Source organism: Elgaria multicarinata, chromosome 3 (genome assembly GCF_023053635.1).
Source record: "Elgaria multicarinata webbii isolate HBS135686 ecotype San Diego chromosome 3, rElgMul1.1.pri, whole genome shotgun sequence".
Taxonomy (NCBI): Eukaryota; Metazoa; Chordata; class Lepidosauria; order Squamata; family Anguidae; genus Elgaria; species Elgaria multicarinata.
Genome location: NC_086173.1, coordinates 84,427,684 through 84,451,213, shown reverse-complemented (window position 1 = coordinate 84,451,213; position 23,530 = coordinate 84,427,684). Strand labels below are relative to the sequence as shown.

At 44.0% G+C, this 23,530-nt stretch overlaps 1 protein-coding gene across 1 annotated transcript in view; it reads right to left on the bottom strand.

Moving 5' to 3' along the window:
• TGFBI (transforming growth factor beta induced) overlaps positions 1-20,978 on the bottom strand; it is a 57,240-nt gene extending 36,262 nt beyond the window's left edge. The window contains exons 1-2 of the mRNA XM_063120765.1: positions 20,819-20,978; positions 14,562-14,660 (exon numbers count right to left, since the gene is read on the bottom strand). Of these exons, the coding sequence (XP_062976835.1) occupies positions 14,562-14,660; positions 20,819-20,937 (218 nt within the window). The 5' untranslated portion in view covers positions 20,938-20,978. The remainder of the gene's footprint in view (positions 1-14,561; positions 14,661-20,818) is intronic.
• Positions 20,979-23,530: the final 2,552 nt, after the last annotated feature.

Below are 23,530 nucleotides of genomic sequence, written 5' to 3'. Positions count from 1 at the left end.
TATGTATGTGTGTGGGGCAACCAAAACTATGTGCATGTCATGATTTAGTCCAATAAATCAATAGTGGATTAAAAAAAAAAAACCAAAAATGTGAAGGTAATTGAGAGTTAGCATGTGAAACAAATACCTGCACTTCAGTTACAGAAGCAAATAAATTATGTGTCACAGTTTCCAAGCAAAATTACACAGAAATCTCCAGACTGATTGTCTAGACATTATATATTCCATGTGGGAAATGGTTTGCCTAGAGCAAATTGCTTTCTTTGACTCCTGGAGATCTCAACACCCCACTGGTACACTTTTCAATCTCAGCTACCCTACTTTCTCATAAAGAAACACACACACACACACATAAACCTGTATTCCTTAATTGTACTTTTGGGCCACAAAAGAAACCAACCATATATTCTCTCAAAGTCTAGACAGCACTTTGGTTCAAAATTGAAATTAAACACAAAGAGATGATTAAAGACGAGTCCACCCAAAGTTTAGCATAAAGAATTCTCAAGATCTGACGTCGTTCCTCAAAGGCTTATTTATAGAGAGAGGGAAGGTTAATGAGCTGTGACTAACAGACCAGGAACCTAATGTACACAAAACTCAGGATGGCAGTCTAAACTCTCCAATGGATGTGTCTGCCTGGATAAGGGAAGCTGTGGAAGAGGCTGAAAATTAACTTACAAGGGGCCCAAGGGAAAATAAAACTATAATAGAATTTCTTTTGCTGACATGGGCGTCAGAACTGTTTCACACATTATGGAGAGGCAAACATGGATTTTCTGCCAAACATTCACTCAGTGGCCAATGGCAACCTATGAATATTTACAGAACCATGACCTTAGTATCTGTCCCAGTGCAAACAGTGAGCCTCATAGGTATAGAACCATATCTCAAATACCACCTATGCTCTGGGCTGTCTGAATGGGCTGTTCTAATCACTGGACACTTAACTCCAACTGCTACACTAGATGCTTCATTGCGCATAATACAGTGGTAGTCAACTGGCCATCCCTTCCGCTGGACCCCAAAGCCATTTTGTCTGGGCCATTTCAATCCCACCAAAATTTGTTACATTTTTGTTTGTAAGTAAAAAGGCTGAGAAAGGTTTTCAAGAAATAGTGACAGTAACATCACACATCTCTTTCAGAATTCTGCAGGTGTGCAAAAAGAGCAGCCTGGTAGAATGCAGAAGTTGGTTGTGACTGTTCTAGTACATCATCTTAACTAAGCAGGCCCTCAGACCAGGTGTCCATCCTAGACATTCCTGATGGGGCCATAGCTCAGTGTGATAGAGCGCATGCATTGCATAAGGAAGGTCCCAGGTTTGATCCCAGGCTTCTCCAGGTAGGGCAAGGAAGGAATCCTGCCTGAAAGCCTGAATAGCTTCTGCCAGTCAGTATCAACAATATTGGTCTAGATGGATCAATGGTCTGACTGAGTATAAAGCAGTTTCCTATGCTCAAGTTGTGGTGAGTATAGGTTCTGAGAAGGATTTCTGGTAGACTACACTGTGCTGTCAGCTCAGCCTAACTCTCTTCTGTTATTGCATACCCCAACTGCTATCAAGGCTGGGTTCCACATACTCTGTCTTAGAGGGATGGCATGATGGTTTCCAGACCCCAGGAGCTAGACCGTTATCAACCCTCCTCCCTCCCAATCCCCTTTCCTTTTGTGTCATGTCTTTTAGATTGTAAGCCTGTGGGCAGGGACTGTCAAGAAATACCTTTGTAAGCCGCCATGAGAGCCTTTTTTGGCTGAATGGCGGCATAAAAATCCTTAAATAAAATAAAATAATAATAAAAAAAACCTGGCTCCCTGACCTATTTCCTTGACTTAGTTCTTGCCTCCTTTCTCAGCCAGATTTGCTGCAGTGACCTTATGGTTTCTGAATTCTTCTGGGTTCCCTGTGTAATATGTACCAGCCCAAGCCCTGGTAACATCACTCAAACTAAAGCAGAGCCTTCAATCTTGCCAACTACTGCATTTGCTATTTGTTTTGCATCAGGCCTCCTCACTAAGACACAAGCTATACTTACAAACAACCAAACACGCCTACATGAAAGTAATCACGTTTTGCGGCAGTTGCAGTGCATAATAAATTGCAATGGGAGTGTCCTCAACATGGTCAACCATGGGAATAGTCATCTTCTGCCACTTATCACTCTTCCAAAACACAAACAGCAGCCCATCTGTCATTTTGTCCAGAAGAGATAGCCAGCAGCAAAACAGCCAGACACCATCAGCATGCCAAACTCATAAGCTGAATATTACAGTTGTAACTAACACAGTAGTAACTAACGAATACTCACAGTTCCCATAAACCAGAGCAATGTAGTAAGGGACAGAGAGAGCAGAGACAATAACGTAAGTGCATCACATTAACCAAAACGCAAATCGACATGCAGTTTAAAGTACCTGGCTTGAAATAACACGTTTGAGCTGATTAGTTTAAAAAACTAACCGGAGAGAGAAGTGGGGAGGGATTTTTCCCTCTTAGATTAAAAACTTTTCTGATAACTAAATATATATTGCTGCAAATTTAAATGCTGGGCCAAGGTGTGTGTGGGGATCGCTGAAGAGCTGAGATATTAAAAATAAAATCTATTAAACTACACCAAAGTGAGTAGAACAACCATTTTAGTGCTATTCCAAAAGAACAAATATGTCTCTTTTTTCTTAAGCAGTTAATATTGTTGCATAGGAAAACCATGAAAAGTTTTTCACATGACCATCATATGTGTATTGATTTGAGTGTGCATGTAGCAAAATGCACATAGATGTGATTATTGCCCATGCGCTTCCTACATATTCAAACTCTTATAAAATAGGTTTCAAGTGTCCCAACAATGTCAAAGGTTCTAAAAATATTTTGTTCTCATCCATGTTCATGCAAATGTGTAGTTACTGGAAAAGTAAGCTCTGATTCATAATGCCACAGAACCATCCATTTTTCGGAAATGAAAGCTCTGAGGTCAGTTGCTAGAGGGTCATTTGACACAATGTTTACAGTCAGCAAACTGCACAAACTACTAGTATACTCTGTGTAACAGTGCTGCATTTGCATTCTATATGGATGGTTCTGCTCAGCTGCTACAGATATTTACATCTCAGCAATGCTGAAGCTCAAACCAAAGTTGTTTGTCCTATCTACCCTAATCCCTTCTAACCACAGTTTCCTGACTTCTTAGGTGGGTGTTTTAAGTGAAGACTTACTCATGAGTCAATCAGACTTTGATTTCAAAATGTAAAACAGACATGTTGGTCGTATGGCTTTTCTCCCCTCCCCAAGTTAATTTTAACTGCATTTTAAGGCATTTAAAAATAAGTTTAAATTTACTGGCCAAGGGAGCAGCTTCCAGGGGAGGCTTTTATTGTGCAATCGCCCTGCCTCATTCAGAGAATTTGATGGGAGGGTCCAAGTGTCATTTTCCATTTGTAGCCCTCCCATGTTTTCCCACCATTCCTTCTGTCTTTTTTCTTACCAGAAAAAAAAAATATGTTAAGGATAAAAAGCCAGAATAACTGCACAATGCTTTTTGATTATTAGTACTAGGCCACCGTCTCGAAGGCAAAGCGGGCACGGCCAATGGCAAAAGAAGAGGGGCAACGATACAAAAGAAATTAGCCAATTTTATCTTAGAGCTTTTACGGTTAGCAAGGAAGCCTTGGGAGAGACATTACAACTTTTTAGAACGGGGAAAAACTGCACAACAGCTGTGAAACACCCAGATGATCAGTGGTCACAAGAAGGGAGTTATGCCAGGGAAAGACATATGGCCTTTTGAGGAACCCCAGATGACTGGATTGGGACCCTAGGAGGACAAGATTCGCTCTGAGGTTCCCCACCCCTGGTCTAGAAGCTTCACCAATCAAGATCCATGAGTAATAGTTTCCTGTAATCAAGTCTGTGGCCTCAGCAGCACAATGGTGGTGTGACCATTTCGGCGGAGAGTGGGATGTTCACGGCAGCATCTGGGAGCCTCGGGGAGCCACACAATAGGGGTTGGGGAGCTGCTGGAGGGCTGTAGGTTGTGCAACCCTGCTCTACAGCCACCAACCCACCAGCTTATGAAATCTCATGTATTACTGATCTAGAAGCAAAGGTATTCTTATTTGTAGTTGGTGGGACAGAATTCTAACATACTTTTGTAATTCCGAGTTAAATGTGGAACAGGTGACACATAGCAGAAAAGAAGTATAAACGTATAAGGGAGAATGATTTCTTCCTTTGTCCTGCATCATCCAACCCTGGAAAGTTACATTAATTAGCCAAACAGAGCTCTTCTTTCCCTGTACAGTTCATAAAATACCATGATGTCACATTAGCTGCCCTTGCTCTTTCGCCAATTTATCCACAATTTATCCAAACATATGCTGACAATTATCCAAACCTACTTCCAGACCTACTAGATTTACTTCCAACCAAAGGGCACGCCCTCTATAATGTGGAATACCCCAAAGAATGTGCTGTACTTTGTGAAGTTTCATCCACATATTTTGCAGTAGCTGTAATACATATACCTTAGCATTTATTTACTGGAATATAAGCTTGAATATAAGCTTCCAAACATGTTAGCGGTATTGCAAATATCCATGTTTTTCATATTCCAAAGCAGGTAAATAAGATCACTATATGATCCCAGGATTCATTTAAAGCTGGTTTGGCAACTCCTATGCATAACACCAAACAGGTCTGGAGTAGGGGAATTCACACAAGAGAAAGGAAGGAACATGTGCCAGATCCCCAAACCCAGACATTTTATGTCTGCAGTTGACTTTTAGGTGTGCATAAGAATATGTAGAACAAGACAGATGATGGTAGAGCAGTGGTTCTCAACCTTCCTAATGCCGCGACCCTTTAATACAGTTCCTCATGTTGTGGTGACCCCCAACCATAAAATTATTTTCGTTGCTACTTCATAACTGTAATTTTGCTACTATTATGTAGCAAAATTATGTAGCTCGGTTCCTAAGACCATCGGAAATATGTGTTTTCCGATGGTCTTAGGCGACCCCTGTGAAAGGGTCGTTCGACCCCCAAAGGGGTCCCGACCCACAGGTTGAGAACCGCTGTGGTAGAGTGTCAAGCAGCTCGCAGGAAAGCTGTAATGACAATAGCAAGACAGACACTCTTTGGTTGCTTACTCTAAGGACAAAGCATGGTTCAGAGATGTTTATAGGTGTCAGATGTTCAGGTCAGAGCTGGGAAGGGGGCAAGTACTTTTCAGATGGCCCATCAGTGGCAGGAGATCGAAGTCTAAAAACACAGAATAGATGATAGCAGACCAGATCCAAGCTCTTGTGGAGGACTCGGATTTTTCTGAGTCCATTTCAACTAATGTTTAGGTCTGGATTTGGCACCAAAATAGCAATATCATCATTACATTACTGATGTAATGTGGCCAGTAGGTTGATGACACATAGTTCTATTTCTCCTTCTCTTCAGAGCCAGGTGACCCTGTGGGTGTACTAGACTGGTGTCTGGCCGTGATAATGGACTGGATGAAGGCTAATAAACTGAGGCTCAATACAGACAAGACAGAGACACTGTCAGTAGGTGGTTAGTCAGTCCAGATGAGTAGGAATCAACAAGTTTTGGAGAGGGTTGCACTACCCTCAAAGGGTGTGGCCATGCCCTCTGACATCATCAAGCCAACGTAGGGTGGGGGAAGGGTCATCCAGCCCCCCCTCCATTCAAGTCCAACATCCATACTGAAGACAGAGATATGAAGACACAGATCTTCTGCATTACCATTCTGTAATGGGACACCCAGAGGGAAATGCAGGGAAGGCAATGTTGCAGAGGCAAATGTTTCTAATTACATTAGTTGTGCCTGTGCCAATGATACATAGCCACTAGACTCAATTGGGACTTCTCCGTAGACAAGATGTATTAACCACTGAGTGCTAAAATTAGCTTCTTGTTTAAAACAGGAAGGAAGAGATGGAAGACAGAATTTAAAAAGAAACCGACAGTGATCTTTAGGGTTGAAGCAAGTATGGTATTCAATTAGGTCTTAGATCAGATGGTTGAATTCCAATATGTGTGGTAAGATTTCACAGACAACGCTGCATCTTTCTTTGGTTGTGGAAGCTGGATCTCTGACATTTGTTTATTTACAACATTTATATACCACTCCACATCTAAACAGATTCCAGTGTGGAATCTGTCAAAACAAAAACAGAGCACTGTTCCAAAGGACACCATGCACATGGAGCCCGTTCAAAGAGGCTGAAATTCTGCCAATCCACATATTTCCCAGGGAAGGGGCTGCCGACACACCATCAGCCATTCGGCAGAGAAGCAGCTGCCCATCCACCTTTATGAAGAGCTGAGCAGAGGAAGAGCTGAGCATATGTTCAGAGGGCTGTACATATGCAGTTCTAGTTGTTGGATCTATAAGGGGTACTACTTGTGCAAAGGCTGTTCCCTGTCCATCTGGGGATATCTACATGGAAACTTGCTAGGGTGAGTTGATATATTTGCACTGACTGGTGGAATTCTATCAAGGAAATGGAAGCTTTGTCTTGTCAATTCTCAGTTTATTGGGTGTCTAAACATTTGAAATATTTACTTGGTCAAACCCATATATCCTTGATGGCCCAAATAACCGGGGCAAGAGGTGAAATATATTTCTAAACAATACATCTGAGACCATCAATAAAATCTAAGCACATTTCATACCACATTAGCTTGCTTCTGTCAAATGTCCTTTCAATTATCTATGCATTTATCGAAGTATTTATTAGTCACTTCCTGCTCCACCCAAAAGCCCCGCAAACTTCATACTAATTAAAACATATATAACAATATCATATAAACAAATAACAAAATAAACCAATTAAAGCAAACATCTTTAAAAACAGAGAACAGGATTAGATTTAAAATCACTCCAATGCTAGGTAAACAAAAAATGTATTAATGCATCCACAGAAAAGGCTCTGCCCCATGTCCACACCAACCTAACCTCTCTTGGCAGTGAGACACATAACCGGAACTCTGAAACTGATCTTAAAACTATGGGCAGGCTCAAATGGGAGGAGGCGGTCTTTCAGATACCCTGCCTCCAAGCAATTTAGAGCTTCATAGGTAAGCACCAACACCTTGACTTGTGCCCAGAAACAGATCAGATGCCTATACTGTTTGACTGGTGTAATGTGGCCAGCAAAGCACACACGAGGAAGCCATCTGGCTGCCACATTTTGCACCAGCTGCAGTTTCCGAACACTCTTCAAGCAGGTGTTGCTACATGCTATAGGACATTCCTGTCCAGGCATGCTTTGGAAGGGATTGGATGTGCTGGAGGTTTTTTTCTGGCTTTCAGTATCTTAACATGGTTAATTTTATTAATTTAACTTGGTTTCATTGTCATTATTTTTGTGAACTGCTCAAAACTGTGGTAGATCAATAAACGCAGGAAGCCACTTAGGTAGGGTGCGCTGACTAATCTGGATCCTAGAAGTGGGGGACTCACATGCATCATAGCACATCCCTACTGGGCAGACTGGAAGTACTGGTCCTCTCAATGGGCTCTAAAAACATAATTTAGCTGTGTCATGGTATCCTCAACTAAAGAGACTGTCCTCAAAGCATTGACGAGTCCATGCAAGACAGACAATTACTAGTATGATTTTAGTATTGACAATTGCCTGAATGAGCATGAAATTCCCTTTTAGCCCAATGGTTCATCACAAGTGTGTTTGGCAAATCTATACTGAAGGAAAATATGTACAGGATGAGAAACACACCCACCAGCTGTTCTGTATGGACACTCACATTCTTCTTGTCTCAAAGAATAATTGCACTGAACGTTTGAAAAGAAGCAGAAGTCTGAGGTGAGAGTCATCCTTCCGCAATTCCCCCAAGAACAAAAAAAGTACATTATATAACCTTCAGAGTTTATTCTGCTGCTCTCAACAGCCATTTTCTCTCTGAAGCTTCCTTTTTCATATGCATGTACAGCTGTCAATAGGAACACTCTATTTGCATGGTTTTCCTATTTGTTCATTATTTATTTAAAATATTTATAGACTGCCTTTTAGAATCAACCCTCCCTCGACAGTATACAACAACATTTAGAACCACAATACACAATAGAACAATGATAAAGAAAACAATAATAAAATATCATAATTAGCAGCTAAAACCAGATAGCACCATATATAGAATGGCACCCAGTAAAGCCTTAATTCAATTACCAGCCAATGTAAACAGGTAAGATTTCAGTGCATGCTTCGGGGCCTGGTGGACTTCAATTGGAACAGAGTTTCATAAGTAGGGGGCCACTACTGAGAAGGCCTTCTCCCTTGTACCTGCCATCCTAATTGCTCTTACAGGTAAGTACACAAATAGGGCTTTCCAATGCTGATCTCAGAGTGTGGGCAGGTTGGTATGGATGAAGGTGATTCTTGTTTATTTATTTACAATATATACCACTCCATATCTAAAATAGATTCCGTAGTGGTGAACACAGGAATAAAACAGTAAAACATTTGAAAGATTAAAATAGCATATTAAAATTGGTCAACTTAAAACAGAATACCAATAAAAACGGTAACTGGTCAGTTGTAGAAAAGAGCTGTTTTCAGAAGCCATCAGAAGCAGCACAGTGTTGGCACCTGCCTGACCTCCAGGGCAGAGAGTTCCAAAGAAAAGGGCCCACCGCACTAAAGGCTCTTCTCCTGATGGACTCCAATCAGGCATAGGTCCATGTGGAATCACCAGGAGCATGCCTTCTAATGACTTCAATGAATGGGCAGTGGGGTCATTAAATTTTTGTTTTCTCCTTGATAGTACTTCATGTAAACAAGTCATTAGCCTGTTCAAGTGACTAAATAGGGAATACTGTATGAGTGGGAGGGGGGCACAGCAACCTCTGCACATTGATTGACGCTTCTACAGAGAGCCTATATGCAGATATGCTGAACATATGCAGGGTTCCTGATTGTGAGGAGAGAGAGAGCCTACATGTGTACAAGTTGTATGTGTGGTAGGCTCTGTGCCAATGAGTACACAGATGGCTGAACTTGGCACAACAATCCTACATTCCCCCACACCCCATATGCTCAGTGTCCCCTGAATGGTATCACGAACAGACAGACACTGAGTGAAGAACAGGCATGTGTCAAATTGCCCTGATTAGTAGTTGAGGAGTACAATAAACCCAAGCAGGCAAATTCTGTACCTGTAAGAATACATATTGTTCCCATGAAAACTGAAGTTAAAAGTTATCTTGGGCAAACAGACATTTGAATAAAATCATCCAATATCAAATTAGGGTTGGATTCAGACAAGTACGTTCAACACTTGGGGATTTCATTGTCAAGTGAGGATTTGTATGGGATATAACATCACATAGGACTCATGCATATACCAGCAATCTCAGAAGAGACATTCTGTACTCCCATTTCTCTGATAGAAATAGTTGAGCAATGCAGTAAGCTCCTAGTAGAAACCTATTTCTTTCAAAGATGTTTGAGACTATGAAGATGTTTGTACAATATAATGCATAAAGAGCTGGACTTGGAGTTGGGAGCCACAGTAATGCTCAGACTGCCATGTGGCTACAGAAGAAGAGTTCCTCCATAAAGTTAGAGCTGCCATGCAGATGTGATTCAACCTCAGTCTGGCTTGTTAAAGGAAGTGAGAAACCACAAATTGTGATGAGTAAAGACAGGGAACACTAAAAACCCAAGTTATCTTGACCGAGCAGGGTGCTTGGTGAAAGGCAAACCTAGAGCAAAGAAGAGTCGGAAAGAACCTTGTTGGCCATGTAACCAAAGGGTGGGCAGATGGTTGATCTCAGGTGTTTTGGACTTTTAACTCCCAGAAGCCTCCACCAGTATGGTTAAAGGTCAGGAATGTTGGTAGTAGATGCCCCCAAACATCAGGAGATCTACTTTCTGCCCCTGATCTAGTTTAACCCTCTTCTTGGGGCATGTCTACACCAGGAAGGTGCAGGGGGAGGAGCTTGCGATATGCTGATTGCAAGATTTTCCCTTGAGTCTACACACAGCATGCAACGTCCCGAGAGGAAGAGGATGTCGCACCCGCCATTTTTTATATATATAAAAAATGAGCACAGGAGTGCTCCAGCGATAAAGGTTTGTTTGTTTTTAAACTCTCCCTCCCCACACCGGGGGAGCCAGGATGAAACCGGGACGGCGGCCCACACCTCGGGCAATCCCGAGACAGCAGGAAAAAACGGGATTAAAGCCATCCTGGTTATCCCGGGGCAAGGGAGGGATCATCCCTCCCTGCCCCTGGGATCCCCTGTGCATCACGTGGATGCACAGGGATGATCCCGGGGTGATCCCCAGTATATCCCATCATCTAGAAATGCCCTGGAACAAATAGTGGGAGTAAAGATTACAATGGTGGTTTTTGGCGGGGGTGAAGAGTTAGCATAGAAAAAAGGTGAATAAGGTAGGACATGATACTTCATCATAGAGGTGTATGAGAGTTGTGTTCCTGTTCGCAAACATATCCTGTCCATAACCACGAACACGAGCAGGAGGGAAGTTTTCAGGGAAATTTCGCAATTTCCCAGATTTGCGTTCATGTTCAAAAGTGTGTATTTGTATAAGTGCACATTTCCAGATGCATTTGCATGCTTTAGCCTATGAAGGAGAAAGTGTGCATTTTGGGTGTGTATTTTAAAAATGAAAATTTTTCCCAATCTGAAAAAGAAGTTTGCATCTATTATAATTATTACATTTTTATACTGCCCACAATTAAAAACCATAAAACAAGTAAAAAAGGTATGTTTCCAGGAGGCGTTTAAAAGACGTTAAATTTTCTGTCTCCCGAACCACACGAGAGAGGGTTTTCCAGAGAAGGCCCGCTGCCAGGGGGTTTCATGGTGGCATTCCGTTCATTTCGGAATGATGAGCAGGGCCTCCTCTGAAGATCGTAAATGTTGCCTGGGTGTATAGAAAGGAAGGCGGTCTGCTAGGTATGCTGGTCCCAAGCTGCTGAGGGCTTTGTAGGATAACAGCATAACCTTGTACATGGCTCAGTACCTAAGAGGCAGCCAGTGCAATTCTTTTAATACAGGTTTTATACAAGCAGAACTAAGTGTCCCGTGAGCACCCTACCTACAGCATTTTGCACTAGCTGCAGCTTCCAAACCACACACATGGGTAGCCTCACAAAGAGCGCTTTACAGGAGTCTAATTGTGAGGTTACCAGTGCATGAACGACCGTGGGCTATCCCTATCCAGGACCGGGCATAGTTGGCATACCAACCAAAGTTGGCAATGGGCGATCTGGGCCACTGGAGTCACCTGGGCCTCCAATGACAAAGATGGATCCAAGAGCATCCCCAAACGATGGACCTGCTCCTTCAGAGGGAGGGCAGCCCCATTGAGAACAGGCAAACACCCCAATTCCCTGGTGGAGCCACCCTCTTCTCTCTTACTTTCTGCCAACACCACCCTTCCTCTCTTTATAATATTGAGCTTCATAGACCAACATTCCCACATTGGTACTATTTAGAAGTACTTCTGTTTGACTGGGGTTCTACATTACTGTCATAATGCCAGGATTCTGCTTTCCATGCAGATTGCCTGGGTTGCATATTAAGTAAACCCACACCAGTGTTGCAGCTCCAACCATGCAGAAGCCATTTTCTGCAGCATCTCACTGTTGTGGTAGCATTAAAACTGGCCTTAATGCCACATTGGAGCATAGAAAAAGAATCTCCTAGTCCAAGGAGGGAAAAGGGGCTAGGGGATAGCATTTCTACCATTTTCCTGAGAGAGGCTCTGTGCCTTTAACCCAAGTCCAACACTCTTTTCACTATGCCATGCTGAATTTTTAAAATGGTGAGATCGGGAGCATGAGGGAACGCCCCACCTGGCCATCATCACAAACTTGTAGATCCTTACTCACTTAAGGCACATGTACCAATTTCTGTGTTGTTGTTTTCCTTTCAAAATATTACTGTAAACTACTGCATTGGCCTCAGCTTACACAGACACTTTTATTGACCATTATTACTGACAAACATAGAAGTCACTCAAGTAAAATTAGCTGTCTGGAGTCTCTCATGTACATTCATGAGGCTGTCTCATCTCCCAAATTCCAATTTTCTGGAGCTCGCGTGACCTTGTGGAGGTTACACCTTTCCTAGAAGACTAGCAGGCTTCAGCTCAAGGCTGGCAGTCAGCCAGCCCTGTACACAGTCTTAATTAGGTGCAGACTGCCCCTTCCAAGGGTCCACGTCGAGGCCACTTTTACAGGATGCTTTATGCAATGTCAATTGAATGCTAACATCTGCAGGGACAGGCCTCAGACTGTTTTGTAAGTCTCCCTTCTGTGGCTGAAGGGGCCGGGGGGGAAAAGGCAAGTCGTTTTGAATACACTTTAAGTACACAAACACATGCAATCATGAACCCGCCGTGCAGAGAGAGAGAAAAAGCACTTGCAAAGTCTGCATTTTCCGACATGGAAATGACCTCCCTATGAAGTGGCCCTTTGTTTGCCACCAATATAAGAGAAGTAGCTTCTGTGTCACACAGAAAAATGGCCCAAAATCTTGATTGACCTGAGTCTGATTCACATAGAGACCGTGTCTACACCAACCATTTATTCCAGAATAATATTGAAGTCATCCCTGCCAGGCCACATGACGCACAGCTCCTCTCACAGTGAACTCAGGTCCACCCCTCAGCTTTCCCGGAATATCGCTGACTGCTTTTGTCACTTTTTTCTGGCTATCTCGGTACAATTCCAAAGTCCACGGCTGGTGTGCCCCCCCCTTCGCAAAGCTGCTGCTGCAGCACAAGTGTCTGGCTCAGTGAACAGCCAATCATCTGTCAGGGGTGTGTGCAGGCCTTTCAGAGGTGTGTGGGAGTGGATGCGGCCACCATTTTTGCCACATGTTTTGGATATGTATCAGCATCTTGTGGTGGCAAGAGTGTGTATTTTTCTTAACACAAACATATCTCTGTGCAGCATCGCACATTCAATGGACTCCCTTATCCACCCCATGTGTAGCTGCGAATTTGCTTTTGTGCGCATCTCTAACGAGTCATAAACAAGCCATCCCTGCAGCTGCATAATCTGCCTATCCCTGCCCACTTCTCCCAATCCACATGTAGAAGTGCCATCACGGGGCACACGTCCTCCCGCAACGGCACTCCTGAAAATGCGGAAAACTTCGCTCACGTGTGCCCCATGAGTGCCAATCCCGGAAGTAGGAAAACTCACAACCGCCCCCTCCAGATTAGGCTGGAGTCACTGTGAATTACCAGGAAAAGCTCGTTGTTTGGTGGAAACTTGAGTTTAGATAAGAACAAATGCACTGGATCACCTAATAATCCACCCAATCCAGTGCCATCTGTGACAGTAACCTCATCCAGTTTTCATTCCTTACTCCTAGACTCAAGTGGTTTAAGGTATTAGAAATATCACAGGCATTAAGGTGGATGCTTTGGACATCCCACGTAACAGCTGTCCACAGCCCAAGAAATGCTTCTCAGTTTGTTATTACCAGGAAATATTTTGATGTCAACAGAACATTATTCTGAAACATTCTCCCAAGATGGTTTATTCAGGAGGTGAATGACTTGAAGGGTCCTATTCAGGCTTAATGCCTGAACAAGGCATGCTATGTTAACATGCATAAGAGGAATGGGGTTGTGCATGCCAGCCCCACTTCCAGCCTCTCCAGCCTCTCCATGTTGAGTGGGGACGTCAGCAAGAGGATTTTTCTCCATTCGCCTGAATGAGATTAGAAGCCGCCATGAGTCAGGAGGCCTGCTTTATCAGGATTCCTGTGTTCAAGTAAAAGTAGAAGCTCGCCAGAGGCCTCCCCACTCAACATAAGGATATCAGGCACTGGGAGGGTAGAGTCAGCACATACAAGACTTTGGTGCGCAGCCAGGGCATACAGCCCTATGCTTCTTACGCATGCAAAGCATGGGCTCCACCCCCGAACGATGGCTCTTGCCCAAAATGTTATGTGAACAAGCTCAAGAGAGTCACAGGATCATGCCCTTCTCTTTGCGCAACATGATTCCCTTTTTTATGACAGCCAGGATTGCAAACCAGAGTCAAACTCTAGTTTGCATGGGAAGCACAAACCATACTTGACTGGAATCAAAGAGCGACATTTGTACACACCAGGAGTTGGATGATAATCTTCTCATTTTTATTTATGTATTTTTATTTATTACATTTATATCCTGCCCTTTTAGCCCAAAGGAACCCAAGGTGACATACATAATCCTCCTCCTCCTCTCCATTTTATCCCTGTGGGGTAGGTTAGGCTGAGAGTCTGTGACTGGCTCAAAGTCACCCAGTGGGTTTCCATGGCCAAGTGGGGATTAGAACCTGGATCTCCTGACTCCCAGCCCAAAACTCTAACCACCACACCACATTGGCTCTCATTTTTAATTTCTACTACAAAGGCAGAGATGTTGTGAAGCACCTGAAAGGCCACAAAATGTGGCTGGTGCACTGTGTTTGGCCCCGTGGGTAACAAGAAGTGCAGCAAAGTCACCAGATGTGTGCATCACGGCATAGTGTTTCCCTTAAAACCCTGCCAAGTACTTACGTTGATTTTCCACAGATTTTCCTCTGGTACCACAGTTTGCAGTTTGGCAGGTATTGCCTGTTTGTTCCAATGAGCTTCAGCACAGCACACACATTGGGACTATAGATAAAAGAATAGAAAGGGTAGAGAAAGAATTACTTTTAAGTCCCCCATTTATAGCAGGGTATTCAAAGATGTCTTTTCAATAATACATCTGAAAAGAAGCAGAGTATTTATTCCTATAGTTTAACTTCCCAGGAGATCAGAATATCAAATGGCTATTATGAACTTAGTTGAAATATGAAAGTGTTTTTTCTTCACTAACCCAGGTGTGGGTTTTTTTCCCTTCTCCTTCCCTTGAATGAATATAAAGACTTGATCTTTCCTTGCCCTGGCAATAATAACAAGAATTTAAAATGCTGTAATTACAATTGTGTCTTTCTGCTAGTACAACTAGTCAGGAGGAGTTATAATTTGGGAATAAATTGCCTTCCTAATTAAATAAACACCAAGAACAGAGAAAAGACATTACAGATTCAAATCAATTATACAAAACAATACCCTATAGTGTTTTTCATGTGAACTCTTAGATACTTACCAAACTTCAGATCTTGCTGAGTATATACTCTGGTCACCTGATTATAAGGGACAAACTACGCATTCCATTGATTACGTACCATGTAGCTGAGCCTCTTCATTTTTTCTCCTCAAGAGTATGTGTGGCCCCAATTCAGATCAGGGCCAGTGTGCACTAGGAGGGAAGGATTAACCCCTCCCCACACCCATTTGTTTCCCCAAATTCCTGATAAAAATTGGGGTGGGGGAGTCTCCATTGACACCAATGGGGGTGCAACTTTGGGATGCAAACAGGGAAGGGGAGTTTAATCCACTCCTCTAGATGCATGGTGATCCAGATCCAAATTGGGACCACACATATTTACTCTCAAGTAAAAATAAAAGAGAATAGGCTCAGCTACGCAATTAACAGAACATACAGTTTGACCCTTACGTTTGTAGTGCTGAATACTTCATCCATGCTTTTCCTTCCATACTGCAGTGATACTGTGGGCACACTGAACATAGATATGTTCCCACACACACACTTGCCAGAATCCATTATTTTAAAGTTTCCCGTATGAGGTCATAAGTTCACATGTAAATTGCCATGTGCAGTCAGACCAAAGGCCCATGTAACTCAGCATTCTGTCTACAGCCCTGCTGTGGCGGCATCATCTTATATAGGGAGGGGGCACCGAAGGACCAAAGTGCACTTCAGGATGGGAGAAAGCATTGTCCCACATATTAGATGTGGAACAGAAACAACGATGCATTATTGCTCCTATCCCATATATATATATATATATATTTCGGGAGCAAACCCTATTTTAAGTTTGATGGAGGAGCAGGAGATGAGGGGTTATGGAGGAAAGTTGAACTTCAGTGGCTTGGAAGGGAATCTCTCTCTTCCCTACCAATAAGTTCTGTCACCGTCAGATAGAAATCAGCCCATGGAGACCTGTTTACTTACACACATATGCACACACTAACACAAAACTAGGTCTGCTGACTAATAAAAAAGGGGAAACTCCAGATGCTAGAAAAGAAATGTACTCCCAGCCCAACGTGTTTAGAAAAGAAATCTTTCCTCAGGGGAATGTTTCCAGCAGCAATTTTCAAATACAAAGGACAATTTGCTTTTGGAAATGTACCCGCAAGGAAGATTTTCTTTCCTAAACACATTGTGCCTGGAGTAAATTTACTTCCTACCAAATGGAACTTTCCCCCTCTTTTTTGCATACTCACACACACACACACACGCACACCAAAAGCACTGAGCAATATAAAAAGTACTTTTCCACAGAAGCCCAGCAGTGGGAAGGGTGGGGAAGGAGCTGAAGTACATGTCTGAGGGAGTGCTTGCTCCCTTCACCCTCTTCTGGTGCTACTTCTGACACTCATTCCCACAGTGCTGTGTCATCTATTTCCCTGGATACTCATCATGGGGAAGTGGATTGTATACTGCTGCGTGTGAGACAGAGGGAGTATGTCGGGTTGCCGGGAGCCTCCCAACAGTGGTGAAGCAGTGGCCAAGTAGAGAGAATCAAGAGCCACGGTTTTAATATTGTTCAGCACCCTGATCAAGGCAGGGCTACTGGTCAGGGGAGCTCTGTTGTAATGCACTTACAAGCCCCTATTCAGTTCTTCATGCTAAATGTGCAAAGATCTTGATGTAGCCAGGGTCGTGGGAACATTTGGAGGTAGGGCAGGCAGGGTTACCCATGTCCCATCTACACTCGTTTTGTAACTGGGTTGCAAGCCAACAACTGCCTAGGGCTTCTGAATGGGAAGCCCACATTCAAACCATTCACTTAGCAATGAAGCTGCCTCACCGGCCTTGGGCAATCACTAGCTCTCAACAGAACTTACATCCCAAGGCGGTGGTGAGGATATAATGCTTCCCTTCTTGGATGAAAGGCAGGATGCCAGCACGAGCCATCACCATGTCAATTCCCCACATCTAGTCAGTGAAACTGAAGCTGCACTTCTGGCTACCAGGACTACCAATCAGACATGTATTCATCTCATTCTATAAAAATACTATATATATAAAATAGACATATATCATGGTGGTAAATTTTGCAGTGCAGGTGCTCATCATAACTGTCCCCATAGCCACATCCTCAAGGGGAATCCAAAATATTTTTTGCATTACAACAGGATAGCTGAAAACATCCCTGCTGTAATGCAGAGCATCTTGGAGTGAAGATTACAGCTGAACTCAGAGGGAACAGGGAATTCAGAGAGGGGAGGCAACTTCCCTACTAATGAAAAAGTTCTGGTGCTGCATCCTCTGGTTCCATGTGTGTGTGTACGAGTGCGTATGCTAGCGGGTATCACACAGTCTTGTGGCAACCAGTTTGATTGGTTAATTATAGATCACATAAATTGCTACTTAGTTTTCCAAGGGCAGGGATCCTAGCCATACTATAATAGAAGTAATCCAGACAATGTCCTGCCAGTAACGTGTGCGGTATTAGAGAGAAATAGGCTGCTGAGACTGAAGCTTGTCCAATGTCCATGCTTCAACACAGGGTCACGATGGCTGTCATAAGCTATGTGAAATGGCCCTGAGGAAAGGCATCTCATCAGAGCCCATCTGCAGGCAGATATTTTGCCTCTTCCAAAATCCTGCTTGAGAGGAGGAGGTGGCACTGGGAGGAGATGGCAAGTTTCACTATGGCAAGATCTTTATTTGTTTCCCTGTGAATTTGCCCTCTGTTTCTTCCCCATTCTCCTCCCTTTCCCCACTTTGCTTTTTAGGTGTTCTACTTTGCTCCAGTTTGCACCAGGATTTTTTGGATAAAATAAAGTATTAAAAATGCCCCCAGAGGACTAACGTTGTGACTGTGCACACACCAGCAAAAGTGCCAGCTAGAAGAGTGCATCCTCTCATTACTCAGATCCCTCTGACTTTTTAGCTCCTACCGTGTGGTGGATAAAAATCTCTACACAAATATGTAGGAGGAGACAAATAGGACGTTTACAATTTGGCATTCAAATGAGTAATTTGTTTCCTTTATATTCAAAGCCTTCCAGGAGCCTTTCATCTCCTGCATGTATCAGCTTGATTTGATCCGACTGTGTTTCATTTTTGGTAGGCATGAAGGATCGCCTCAATGCTATTTGCTTTGCTTCATTCACTAGCAGTCTGAGACTAAAAGGTGCTGTTCCAAAAAATGTGCTTAAGTTGCAGCACACAAAGAGCTTGCACCAGTGCATGGCATGCACAAATGTTTGGGAGAGAAATGGCAGGTTGCAATCAAGTGCTCAAACATACTCAGTGAGGGCCAACCCTACCATCAGGCAGAATGAGGTGGACATCTCAGGCAGCTCATTATGGGTGGCAGCAAATTGGTAGTTATTTAATTTATTATTGTTGTAATTTTTACTGCCTGGGATAGGGAGAGGTGCTTGCGGAATTTCCTGCCTCAGGCGCCAAAATAACTTGGCTGGCCTTGGGTTCTATGTACCTTGACTTGGGTGGAGGGGAAGCAATTTACTGCTCTGCCTCAGGCAGCAAAAAGTCTTGGGCCAGCCCTAATCCCATCAAACCAAGTAAGGCTGGCGCACATGTATGATTGGACAGAATTTGTACCGTTGTTTTGTTTTGCTTCATTTTCTCCATATCCATGGCATGAAGAGAGGATGAGCCAAGGCTACAAAATACATCAAATACCAAAGCACCAAGAAAGATCCTGCAGCACTTTGGCAGAAAACAGTGTGATAGTTCATCTTCTCTCATGTTGATTCAAGTTTAACTTCAGCTTAAAACAAACTATAACTGTTTGAAAAGAACTTTGAACTTACATGGGAGACTATCCTATGCCCACATGTCATACTTTCTAGGACTTTCCTCTACAGAAATTGAGATGGATTGCATTTATGTATGCTTCCCCTTCCCTAGAATCTGTCCAATTGTCCATTAAATCCTACACTACTCACCTTGATGACACACTGACCCTTTCTTACACCTTTCAGAATTGGCTAGTATAGTGTGGCTGCTATTCAGAAATAGAAAATAGTTTGCCTTCACATGGGTAAACTGAGACAGGCAAGTTTTAAAACATTGACTTCTTATATTCGAAACCAGAATGGTCAATAGAATATCAAAATATACATTGGTTAAATATCCTTTAAGCAAGACACATATCAGCACAGAAGCCAATGGGTTTTCTGCCCAGCATTACTCACTGCCTATCTCAGTTTATGTGGTAGGCAATAATTTCTCTATGGTCATGGTTTGAACTTCATAGTAGTTCATGATATGGCTAATTCAGGCATTCTCAAACTGTGGGGTGGGGCCCTCAGGAGACTCAAGGGATCCATGGGATGAGACCCCAAGAAGTGTCCATAACATTCCAGAAAAAGAGAGGATCTCTAGGCAAGTGATGCTTTGAATGTTGAGGTCAGTGGATCATCATTGATCCACATTGTCTGTGGGAGTGCCTTTTCCCATAAAAACCTGTTCCAATTCTCTGATTTTGGAAGATAGAGGAGTTTTGAAAGAGCTACTGCTTTGTTCTTATGTTCTCATGTGTGTGGCTTTAGGAGGCAATTGGAGAGATCCTCTTCCAACACCAAAACAACAAAGAGTCTTGTGGCACCTGAAACACCAACAAGTTTATTATGGCATAAGCTTTTACAGACTAGATTTCACAGATCCATGCCTGCAGCAGCAGGTTGGCTGCATACAACTTTGTGCAAAAATCTCAGCTCTTCATCTGCAGAACAGATGACTGGTACTAGGCTGGGGGATGGGGTGAAAAAGCTGAGAAACTCTGGGATAATTGATCCTTTGTTCTTCTTAATATAAGACAAATATAGGCTATAGATTTGACTGGCTTTCAGAAATCAGAATTCGAGATACAATGCAAAAGCTTTCCAGGATAAATGCATTTTAAAAATAAATAAAACCAAATATCACGAAGATACACATATACACACACTCGATAAATTCCAGGTTTAACATTAACACTAGTATAGTATTTCTTTTGCCAATTCCCCTTTTCGTTTCCTTTCGTTTTTGCTCTATTGTGTCTCAAGGGTTGCAAACTGTCAAGTCCAGCGTTTCTCTAGAGGAAGAGTTCTATGTGACTCTAAAGTTTCCTATCCTAACCACCCTACACAGTTCAATAGAAGGTATCATCTGATTGGCTTTGGATCTTATCCTTTTAGGCATGTGTATTGGGTGCGAGTGCGTTTGGCATGGAAAAGGGTTTCACTGCTTTGGGCAATTTGGACTCCACAAGCCATTTGGTCTCCATGTACCACAATCTCAAGCGGCTCCCTGGCTGTTTATCAGGGCAGGCAGATGGCAACGAACTTTCCATTCATACTTCACGCTTTCCCTTACTACACCTAATCTACGAACAGCCCTGCACTATGGGACTGCACAAGGCAATCCTTTCTTGCCGTCCATCTTTCCGTCCGGCACGGATTGCATTCTAAGTGAAACTCAGGAGCTGGCCTCATACCTGGAGGCGCTACACACAACCCCCAAAGTCTGTCCATACATTCATGATCTCGCCCCTGCTTTATCATGTCCACCACGCAGTCCCACCCACTTCAAAAACCACTTCAGGCGTCTCTCTTTCCCCCGCCTCTGTCTACCCAAAGGTGGAGATTCTCGCCTCCCGCCAGAGGCATCGGGACCATGGGATGGTTGGGTCAGGCCTCGCCAGAGACCACCACCTCCCCTTCCCCTCAGGGTTTCTTACCCTTGATGCCTGCCCCGGATTCGGCTGTGATGCAAAATCTGTTGGTAAGGGGTCCTAGCAGCCCACGAGATGGTGACCCACATTGCCAGGGCCAAAGGAAGCAGCAGTCCGGAGCGCATCTTGATGGATGGATGGAGAAGAAAGGACAAGGCGATCGGCCAGAGGGGAGGCTGCTCACACGCTTAGTCCCAGGGCGAGAAGCGGCGGCGGGACAGCCAAAGGAAAAGTGAGCAGCTCACGTACTGGGGCGATGCAGTTAAATAGGGGCGTGAGAGAGCGCGGAGGCTGGAAGGGGCGGGGACAGGCAGGCCCCGCTCGGGCCATGCTCTGTCACGACGGCGGGCTGCCCCAAAGGAGCGAGGGCGGCAGGGGGCGGCGGCGGCGGCGGCCATCTGGAAGTGCCGAGCGGCTCCTCAAGCTGATCCGGGCGTGTGGGGAACGAAGGAGGGGGCGTCGAAGTTAAGCCACGAGGATTCGTTTCTCCTAGGATGGGAAGGGGTCGAGCGAGACGCCTCCTGTTGAGCCAAAAGGTCCCGGAATCAGTAGCAGAAACAAGCTGCGGTTCTGTTCAGCTTTCTTTAAAAAAGAAAAACTGGGAAAAGGGCAGAAAAGGGCAAGTAAAATGATTAAGGGGCTGGAGCATCTCCCCTACCAAGGAAGGTTACATCAACTGGGGTTGTTTAGCTTGGAAAAAAGGAGGCTAAGGGGAGACATGATAGAGATGTACAAAATTATGCATGGTGTGGAGAATGTGGATAGGGAGACATTTTTCTCCCTCTCTCAGAATACTAGATGGTCATCCCATGAAACTGATTGGTGGGAGATCCAAGACAAAAGGAAGTACTTCTTCACACAGCGCATAGTTAAATTATGGAACTTACTACTACCACAAGATGTAGTGATGGCCACCAATCTGGATGGCTTTAAAAGGGGGTTGGATAAATTCCTGGAGGCAAAGGCTATCAATGGCTACTAGCCCTGATGGTTGTGAGCTATCTCCAGTATTCCAGGCAATAAGCCTGTGTGCACCAGTCGCTGGGGAACATGGGCGGGAGGGTGCTGTGGCACCATGTCCTGCTTGTTCATCCCTGGCCGATGGCTGGTTGGCCACTGTGTGAACAGAGTGCTGGACTAGATGGACCCTCGGTCTGATCCAGCATCAGGGCACTTCTTATGTTCTTAAGAAGCCACAGCAGGTAACTGCCGAGGAAATTAATGCAACCTACTGGTGAGGGAGCAAAATGTGTAATTTGGGGTGTGTTGTCTGCTCGTGCAGCTATCCTTAGAGTAAGGGTGGCCTTCCAGTAGTTGGATTGCAACTCTCATCATCCCTCACCATTACTGATGAGGCCTAATGGGAGTAGGAGTAAAAAAAACTTCTGGAGGGCCACACGTTCCCTGCCTTCGCCTAAGGAATCTATTCCATTTACAGCATGATTGAATTTCAGCCTCTGTGGATGGTGCAGCGTTCCAGGCTTCCCCAACCTGGCACACCCCAGATGTGTTGGACAACAGCCCTATCATCCGTAGGCGACATGGCTCATGAGAAAGGTAGCCTAACACATCTGGAGGGTGGCAGGCAATTCCTCCCATTTCAGTTCTCTATCTCCAGCGGGAAGTTATTGTTCTGAGGCTCCCGACACCATAAAGTCTGGGAAGCAGTTTGCAAGTACCTGCATACATACATGGCAGACAGTCACATTTACTATTCATGAGGGGTGGCATGGCTTCTGAAAAAGGAACTCGTGCCTCACCCACCTTTTGGAGTTCTTTGAAAATGTCCATCTTTTTGAGACAGTTGATCTGTTAGACATTATTTACTGGGGTTTCATACAGTTTTTAACGAAGTCCTTCATCAAAGGCTCTTGGTCACAATGGTTTCCTGGAGTCCGCAGGTTTAAAAGCACACACCCAATATCAGCTTCTGGGGAGCAAGAACAGGGGCAGTTATTGTCTTGGTATTCTGTTTGTCAGTTTCCTGGAGGCATCTGATTGGCAACAGGGAAAGAGGAAGCTGGACTGGATGTCGCAAGATATCAAATAGGAGAAGCTCACAAAACTGAGCAGCATTTCTCTTTAATTCCCCTCTAGCAGGTTTTAGCCAAGCAGGAGACTGCTTGCCACCTCTGGCCTTCCCAAGGGCCTGCTACTTGCCTGCAATAGCAGGGGAGTCAGCTGCAGGCATTGTAGCTCCCAGGTGGAGCATAATTCCTGCTGAGGATGATGCTCAGAAGACTACAAGTCCAGCATCCTGAATACAGAATGCACTCTTCAGGACCAAGGTGGAAGGAAATGATGGCTGCTTAAAAATAAACAAATGGTTCAGCTGTGATTGGCAACAAACTTCCAACATCTAAGTCAGAGATCACCACCACCACCACAGCTCTGCTAACCTGAGACTCTTACCTACAGCTCTCAAGGTTTGAATGTGGGACCTTATGTGGAGAAAGCATGTGTTCTGCCAATGAGCTATGGACCCCTTTGAGAGAAAACATAGGAAGCTGCCTTACACCATTGGTCCATCTAGCCCAATGTTGTAGACAATTGGCCAATTCTCATGTAGATGTACTACTCTACATGCAGTAGTATTCCAGCTACTGGAATACTGTGGCGCATTCCAGTAGCTATTTTGAATATTCACCGCCCAGCCACAGCTTGTTGTGTTGTGTGAACTTGGACAGGAGGGTTGTTTAACCCTCGCATTATCCCCAG